The sequence below is a fragment of the Fragaria vesca genome, linkage group LG1, assembly GCF_000184155.1.
Source record: "Fragaria vesca subsp. vesca linkage group LG1, FraVesHawaii_1.0, whole genome shotgun sequence".
NCBI lineage: Eukaryota > Viridiplantae > Streptophyta > Magnoliopsida > Rosales > Rosaceae > Fragaria > Fragaria vesca.
In genome coordinates this window covers 17,649,054-17,658,572 of record NC_020491.1, presented here as the reverse complement: position 1 = coordinate 17,658,572, position 9,519 = coordinate 17,649,054, and the positions used below count along the sequence as shown (strand labels likewise).

Genomic DNA, 9,519 nt, shown 5'->3' with positions numbered 1-9,519 from the left:
ACGCCTATATATATATATATATATATATATATATATATATATATATATATAAAATGAAATGAATCAAGTTGCTTCCTTCTGCTTTCCGTCCACAAGGGATTCTGATTTCAGTTGAGATCGAATTAGCACAAAGAGGATATTCGAACTTCTAAGAACCACAGGATCATATCGTCCCCAGGTTTTCAGGGTTTGGAAGGGTGTAGCTACAATAATCATAAAATAAGCAGATTACCAGGTCCCTGAGATCGTAACTAATGAAAATTGAATAATCATTCATTACCCAATTGGGTTAAAAGCTTTATTGATTTCAAAACATTCTTCTTTCTTTGACGAGAGATAACAAGAGCTAGAAGAAGAGAAAACAAGAAAACAAAAAAACAAAAACAAGAAAGCGAAAACAAGACAGCATCATCTAGGGGATTCTTCTAGATAACCGAATATGTTGTAGGCCTTAAGTGCCCAGGTGTTGAAAAGTACGTGAAATTCAGCTTCCGCCAAATCAGATGCGACCTCGGCAAGTTTGTAGGTCTTCCACTTGTTCACCATCTCCTCCAGAACCTGCTCCTCAACCCACTTGTGATCAAACCCGTGTCTCGTAATATGCTGCCTCAAACCGTAAGGAAGAACCCTACTAACCTTTGACTTCCTCTCATCATTCGTCTCCTCATCTGCCACTGTGGTTTTCGGGACTTGCTGCTGCTCCTCCACCACTACTTCAACTCTTTTCTTCCTCTTTTTATTCTTCTTGTTCTTTTCCTGCTTGGGGGACGTCTCGGGTTTGATAACCTCCTTGGAATTAGCTTCGTCTTTTCCACTAGTATCGTCGACTTGCGGTTGCAAATTGGTTTGATCTAGCGAATCTTCTACGACCATGTTATCGAGAGCCATTGAGATGGATGGATGAATCAGAGTCTATCTCGAGGATGAGTATTCCAAAACAGAGGCCTCTGTCTTATATAGAGCCTAGATGATACCATAAACTCAAGTTTGACAAAGATTCGATGGCCTGTTTGATACTGATTTGATTTTCCCATGCAACTTTCCTTTTTTCTTTTTCTAAAAAGATCATGTATTTTGGGAAACGGGATCCTGAATGTGTACATCACCGAATTGTTTTAGGAAATAGCCCTATTGACACCTAAATTCACAAAGTTACATACCGCATACGGTTCGATTTTTCCATGCAAATCTTTCTTATTCTTTTTATAAGATCATGCCTAAATTCCCATAGTTTAATATTGATTTGATTTTTCCGTGCAATCTTCCATGCTCTTTCCAAAAAGATCATGTATTGTGGGGAAATAATCCTAAATTTATGAGGGAAACGGATTCACTTTACCTCTAAATTAGAAAATTTCACTAAAGTCACTTTCTCAACATTTTTAATCACTTTCTCAACATTTTTTTATAACACGAGTCCACCTTAATATTTTTACCTATATAAGTCCACTTTTAAGTCTAATCTTGTCATTTTATTTTTACGATGTTCCTAAACTACCCTCATTCCCTACAAATCAGTTTATCTCCCTTAATCTCATACGAATCCTTTTCACTTTCCTCTCTCTCTCTCTCTCTCTCTCTCTCTCTCTCTCTGGCTCTTTGTCTTCCTCCTCCCTCTCTTCTCTGAACTCAAATCTCCGGCCATGGCAGCGTCTTAGGCCGACACTGGCTCGACGACAATAGCTCGGCGCCGCTTGATAGATGACGACATCGCCAGATCGACGAAGACAACGCCTGGATCTTGACGCCGTTAAATTGCCGTCTCTGTTACATCAATGACGCTTAGCCCAGACTCATCATCAGCCCCGATAGGAGTCGGGAGCTCCGTCACCGACTCGTCGACCTTCCACGCCGCACGTGACTAGTTGGGAGCTCTTCATCTATGGTTGTCTGATTCGTCCAACGATGTATGGAGCCCACAGTTGATCTAGTCCTCTTGTTGTCGCGGTGCCCTCGGCCGTCGTCGTCCTTGATGAAGTAAGCTGAGAAAGCTCTCAAACTCTCCGATCTGAGCAATCAATATCATTTCAGGTAAACCTCTTCTCCTTTCTTTGATTTTTTGAACAGCCTCAAAATGTTTGGTTTTGTGTTGATTTCATTGCGTTTAGATTGATATAGAGCTTTTTGTGGTGTAGTATTGATGAAATTGAAGCTCGAATGTCTTAGATCTTTGACTAAATTAGGGATTGGAAGAGATGAAGATGTTTGCTAAGCAGAGAGCTCGTAATTCTGTTGTGGACAAGTTTTAATCGGATTAGTGTGATAAAGGTTTATTATTGTGCCACTGGTTTTAATCGGAACAAGTTGATAATGTGATACAGTGATAGTAGCTTTCCATAATTGTCGCAGTATCTTTCTGCTACTGTGATAATATCTTTGTGTGCATGCGGTAGTATCCTGTTGTAGTATCTTCTGCTACTATTCGATGGTTTTATGAGCTAAATTATGTGATCTGAGGAACTTAAATGTTGAAAATTATTTAGTGATTTCATTGTAGTAGTTGATTAGGATTGAGTTTGATTTTTGTTGTTTTTTTATACAAGTCATTGATGTTCTTCATTTAGGGAGGCCAAATGTTTCCAAGGTATGATATGAGTTTTTGTCTCTTGTATTTTTCTGTCTATCTCCAATTTCATTTGTTGAGTGTTGATTAAAGTCTTGATTTGCTGTATATACAGTGAATCTGATTTGCTGTCTATCTCCAACTATGACACTATAAGAATTCTATGTCGACTGTGTTTGTGTCATTGCCATTTTTTGTCATTGTCTTTGTTTGCTCTTTTTGATTACATTCAGTAGCTTTCTACAACTGTTATATATAGTGTTTTTACCATTCTATGTTAGTAGCTTTTTACATGATGTCAGTAGTTTTTGTATTGTATGATGCTTTAAACATAGTTATAGTATCTTTTTATGTCTATGTTAGTATTTTTTTGACAATGTAGTAGTATCTTTCTGTCTGTGTTATTCTGTATCTTTTTGACGGTGTGGTAGTATCTTTCTACGTCTGTGTTAGTATCTTTTCAACATTAGAGTAGCTTTCTTATTTTGTGATAGTATCTTTTCAACATTGGGGTAGTAGCTTTTCAACATTAGGGTAGTGTCTTTTCAATGCGATATCAATAGCTTCTATTTTCATTTCAAATACTAATATTTGTTTGTTTCTTTGTTCTTGCATATTTTTACCCTTTCATTTGTAATATTAGATTTCGAAAATCATGTGAAGTTGGATATTGAAACCTCCTTAGAGATCATTCGGTCAACCAAGAAAATCGTGCTCAAGGTGGAGAAATTGAGCATCACCATAAAATAATAATAGTAGCTTCATACAACTATTGTAGTAGATATCCAGAACTAAAGTAGTAGCTTTATGTAATTACGGAAGTAGCTTTGTACATAATTATCATTGTAGAAGGCATCATATTGTTTGTACCATTAAATTTGTTATATTCTCTCGATTGCAATAGCTTTTGTCGAGAGTGATAGTAGCTTTTGTTACTGGTCACAATAGCTTTTGTTATGCTTGGTAGTAGTTTTTGTTATGTTTGGTACTAACTTGTGTTGTTAGCAACTGTCACACCCTGACCTTAGGGTATGACTAATGTGATGGATTAAATCGAAAGAAAGATTGGTGGATAAGTTTTTTTTTTATTTATTTATTTATTTTTCAAAACTTGGAAATAAGCAAGACATCATAACTAAATAACCAAAACTTTGGCTGCGTTGGCATATTGGAGGAAGTAAGAATCATTCTGATGAAAACAAGGAGATGAAATATGAGAGAGTTAGACATCTCAAGAAACACAAGTCGTAAACCAAAGCTGTAAACAAAATATAATGAATAATACTTGCTTTTCCAAAACTCATTTGCATTGTACAGTAGCCTAACAGTAATACACAAAAGTTCAAATACAATTTTAAACATAGCTTCTTTTCCTGGTTTAGTTCTCCTCAAAGATACAAAAGGAACAACAGAATTTTTAAAGACAACTTCATTTCAAGTTCAATCTCTTTCAAAGATACACATGAACAGTAAAACCGGCTATCAAGAAGGCTGAATACAACTTTACATTTTATACAAACATGAAAGATACTTTTTTAAAAGAACCATCACATTTGGTATCAAAACTTACAGTAGATTAACTCAGGTCAGTAAGCTTTCACCTTCATACCATAATCTTAACAAAAGACCACCTTCTCAAACAAATACGCATACTGACACATAATCCACAAGATAACAGCAGCAGAAAACCAACAGCCAACATATATTCCACATGCAAAACTGAACTTAGCAGGGACTCTGTTCAAGACGATTCTGGATTTATGACCAGCACAACCACATTTCTTTCCTCGGAACAAAATAAAACGGAGGGAAGTGAGCTTCACAAGCTCAGTAGGTACAACAAAATAATCCTTATAACAAAGATTCTAATTCAATATGCACTTGGAAATGAAAGGCAGGAACAGACGTGAAGCTTAAGAGAAATAACCAATGAAATGAGATTAACCCCAATAATTGCTGCTGCACTAGTGAGAGAGAAAATCAGAAGTCTGGAAGTAGAATAAATGAACTCGACTCGAAGATAACATTGGAATTTCAGATATCACACTTTACCAAGTATAACAAGTATCAGCAGCCAGTATACACAAACGAAATAGAAGAAAGCTAATCATAAGGATAACCTGACAACAAGATCAACAGATAAGAATAATCATGAACCGAAAAAAATGTCGATGAGAAAACTCATGAAGCTCATAGAACTTTCTTTTACTCGAATTTCAACAAATCCTTAAGATGCCGGTTAGAGCCCACCGCCCAGCTATACCACCGAGCAAACCCCGCACATGCGGTACCCTGATCAGGTTTAGGGTTAAACAACCCAAGGGAGTCACAATCCCCACTCACATAATTCACCGGGCCTAACCGAACCGAATATTTGAAATCTAATCATTTCTTTCCAGGAAGTTCCACTTTCCAGACCAACTGATCAAACAAGGATTTCAGAAACAAACTTGAAATCCCTTTTTCAAAATATAACGAGATACTGCCCAGAAATGGTACAGAAACATAAACCTCTTGTCTTTCAACGACATAGAATATTAAGAGAATGAATCTTTTGTCAAGACCAAATGGGCAGGTACAAGTACATTTAGAACATACAACAATAAGGTAGAGAAACCTGAGTTCACAAACTCATAGATGACAAGAGGAAATTATCAAGGAATGGAACCTTGTCTTAAAATAAATTCACACAAGCATATCAGAAGAATCAATAGCAAGCTGGACATGAGGTATGCATCAATACATGGATTTCAAAGCCAGCAGCAAAGACGGGTTTTCAAACTGTTGGAGTAATCAACAACAAAGACCATGACTGATGGAGAAGAACTTAACAAACAATGAACTAGCAATAAGCACATACTCCAACTCATAATACAAAGCATTGGATCATTCTATGAATAGAAGTAGCTTTTTTTTAAGAATAATGACAGCGAGGTACGATCACTTTCAAATCCAAATCAAGTGGTAGGAATGAACTCAAGTATAGCTATATACAGATTGACTGGGAATACAGAGTTCCATAAGGACTGAATTATACTGGAAGACTTTCGGTATTGAAAGGGTGTGTAAATCACTTCATTGTTTCTGAGAAGGTATAATATAGAAAGTACTTAGCAACCTTTCAAGGTATCCTGGGTTAAATACTGAATACAAAAGTCAATAAACTGATTGTAGGGAAAGAAATAGAACTTGTAGTAATAAAGTCCAAGCAATGAGTATGAGACTATTTCAAAATACTTTATGAAACTTTTATATAAGGAGCTGCATCTATGCGAATAGAAAACCTGGTAAAAGTGGTTTATTTTAAACACCAACATCTGATAGGTAAGCCTGGACATGAAATAGGCCAAAAACTAATTTCACTTTTGAGGTCAAAAGACCATGAACGTATGTATAGGTAAGTATATAACACATGTAAATATTCTTTACTGCAAATCAGATGTTTGTAAGAAATCATGCTTTGATTCCAAGAGTCGTACTTGATTGAGTTTCAGAAATTATAGGGTAAACCAAGAGTAGCTAGCTAGAATAGTTGGGAGTGGGTTCATAACACTGAAAATAAACATAGCATTGAGCCAACATGAATCAGCTTTGGGTGAGCCTTGTATGAATCAAGTTATGAACAACAACGGACAACAAGAATGGGGTAAGAACAAATTCCATAATAGCCATATAAGGCTCCATTTTAAATACAACAGCAGTACCATAAGACAAAGTAAACACAAACCAAGTCTTCACTGAAACCACTTTTGATGGTATATATAACAAGATAAACACCATGGCTGCACTATCATGATCGGAAAGGATTTGAAAATAAAAATGACATATTCAGCTGAGCACACCTCAAGGTATTTCAACAAGGATATTCAAGGCTAGATTATATCAAAACTAACATAACGAAAACAAGGATAGTACTCGTACGATCAACATTAAAGAGGAATTGAGACCAAGGAATAATCACACAATGGGCACTCAATGATTGTTTCAGATTGACAAACAGACAGTGCTTGTCAAATTTGCAGCTAAGAATGAATGCACAAGAACCATTCCAACACAATCACACCAAATACACATCAAACTAGAATCAAAGCTATAAAGAAAAGTTTGTTTTCCCTACCTCAATCTATGGAAACCAGCAGCTAAAATCTCCAATAGAAGCAAGCTAACTCCAAACGCACAAGCACCCAATTCAAACGACGTTAATCCAACATCAACCCAAACACCCCGCTTGCTATTCCAAGTTCCCTAATTGAATTTCATGATACGAATCATACTTCAATTTATTGGGGAATAGACGAGACAAGATAACTAGTTGGAGATAAAGAGTATTGAAACTTACAAAAGCTAGCAGCAAACTGAAGAGATAATTTCATATTCTTCACCATAGAATTCGATCATGGCGATTCCTCCCCTCTTCCTTGTGAGCCAACGATTTGGGTGTCGTTGGTTAAGAGAAGGAGACGATGATCCTTAGTAGAGACAGAAGTGAAGAACAGAGAAAAGGGGAAGAAGAAGAAGAGAAGGGAGAAGAGGAGGAGAGACTGACGAGTTTGTTTTGGAGAGTTCGGCAGGGGACACGTGAATGAAATAGAAGGGGCAACGTGTTCCCTTCTAGATTTCTAGATGGGACTAGATGATTCTACACCAATCATATATTTTCCCCCAAAATTAATTAAATTACAACTACATATATATAAAAAAAATCTGATTTGAAAATATAATTGATAGTCCAAAATATAGTCAAAACCAAAATCCTAGTCAGATAAAAAAACACACAAAAGCAATTTAATAAATAAACCTAATTAAAATTGAGATTGAGATCATTACAGCAACGCTATCTTATGTGACCTAGTTGAAGGTCGTCGAAAATCTCACCATAGTAGTTTTTGTTGCTGGCCGTAGTATATTATATTAGTGGTAGTAGTAGACTAGTAGTTTTTTTCGCTGGTGGTAGTATCTTTAGTTTGTGGTAATAGTAGATTTTTTTGCTGGTGGTAGTAGTTTTTTTAGCTGATCATAGTATCTTTTGTGGTCGCCTGAATCATCACCGGAGGCTGGCCGGCCAGAAAATTCACCGGAGGTCGGCCGGAGACTTTACCGGAAAGGAGAGTGGCTATTGACTTTTTAGATACGTGACATTTTTGTAAATATAAGAGAGAATCGAATATATTTTTATTGGATGGCAGTGTGTAATTTTATTGAACTTCAATACCTAATACAAAACTCTATTTTAGAGTGGGTGGACTTATGTGGGTGAAAATGTTTGGGTAGACCTACATAGAAGAAAATGTTTCAAAATAGACTTCTATATAATTGGCCCGATAAAATTCGCTGACGATTTTTATTTAATACTCAACCACATTGAAATGCCTCTATGTAATCTAAGCCGTTGCTTGTACTTGAGAGAACAATAAACAAGGTAAAATGTATTGGAGAGAGAGGGGTAAACAAGGGTGAAATTAAACGAAAGAGGAGCGGTGTGAGCTGCCGCATGGGAGATCCATCGCTCAGCGAAGAAGAAAGAAAGAAGAAACACATTTGGGTTCTGATTTATACGACTTAGTGGAGCAAAAACAAGAAAAATTATATGTTTATACCAATACAAAATTGGGGTTCCAAACCATAGCATTATATAATTTGAAGAATTAAATTCAGTTTACCCCACTATGATTTAGAGGTGAATTCATGTTAGTCCCTAAACTTTCAATTTCATCAGATTACCTCTCAAACTCTTGTTTTTCTGTCTGCCGTCTCCTATCACTCATGCTCCGTTCAATTGGGACGTTGAAATTTGATGACGTGTGATGACGTTTTGGGGGTTGAGAAGCTAAATTACCAGAACAACAAGAGCTCGAGGGTAATCTGATGAAATAGAAAGTTTATGGACTAACATGAATTCATCTCTAAACCACAATGAGGTAAACTGAATTTAATTCTAATTTGAAAGTTATTACCTAGATATAATGATGAAAACATATAGCAGATGCATTGGCAAATTAACATCGGCAATTTACTGAGTTTATTGGTCAAAGTTCAGGTTTGAAGCTCACTCATTATGTATTCCTTGAGTAAAAATTTAAACAGAGATAAATAATATAGTAAAGATGCGGTTGCATTTACATGAAGTGATAGTTGGTGCCTTTTCAAACTAGATATTGAAGAAATGAAGTCTTTGCATCTTAATTTGTTTAAGTCATTCAAGTTTCATGTACTATCTGGGATCGGATACGCTAGTGTTGCATAGTTAGGTATAGATACTGGAATTGGAAAAAAGTCTTAGCCATATGTATCATAAGAGAAGTAGAATAATGGCTGATATATATGAACCAACAACAAAAAAAAACAAATTGATCCAAGGTATATTATAAATTGCAACTGCAAGTTTGAAACTTACGCATAAATTGCAAATCTGATTCACATAATGAAACATATTAACAAACTCTTTGTAACATCCTTACATAGGTGTTAGAAGAATAAACGAATAAAATAAATAAAGAAATCCTACATCGAAAATGAGATAGGATTTGAAACCTAAATTTTGTTTTGTTTATTTGCGGCTGCACCCAAAACTTGATCGGGCTGCCTACGTACCCTTTTAAAGGGATCAAGCCACTCATAGTTCAACATTTTATTCTACTTCTCTACCTTCACTAACAACATCTCGTTTACCACCATAAGTCCAAAATCAAAACCATACTTACGGACTCTTAAGAACCATTTCATGATACACACCAATTTAAAATGTTTTCTTCTATACCCATTTAATCAAATCAACCCGGCCATACAAAGCCTCATGCATCAACAACACTATACCAATTTATTATCATTCCAATATAAAGTTTCAGGAGAATAATTAAACTCATCAACTTAATCAAACCTCACACTTAACTCGCAAAACAACCTACTCAAGTGCCAAAGAGTGTGTATATGTATGCACACATACATATATATATATA

General features: G+C 35.8%; 1 protein-coding gene and 1 non-coding gene across 2 annotated transcripts in view; both read right to left on the bottom strand.

Annotated features, from left to right (window-relative positions):
• Positions 1–873, bottom strand: part of LOC101308621 (importin-5-like) — an 18,559-nt gene extending 17,686 nt beyond the window's left edge. The window contains exon 1 of the mRNA XM_004289408.1: positions 478–873. Coding sequence (XP_004289456.1) covers positions 478–873 — 396 coding nt within the window. The remainder of the gene's footprint in view (positions 1–477) is intronic.
• Positions 874–2,491: 1,618 nt separating this feature from the next.
• Positions 2,492–7,067, bottom strand: LOC101311906. Its single transcript, XR_183759.1, has 3 exons — positions 6,903–7,067; positions 6,681–6,808; positions 2,492–4,344 (listed from the first exon to the last, which is right to left on the bottom strand). It is a non-coding gene; the product is annotated as an uncharacterized LOC101311906 (transcript).
• Between the last annotated feature and the right edge of the window lie 2,452 nt (positions 7,068–9,519).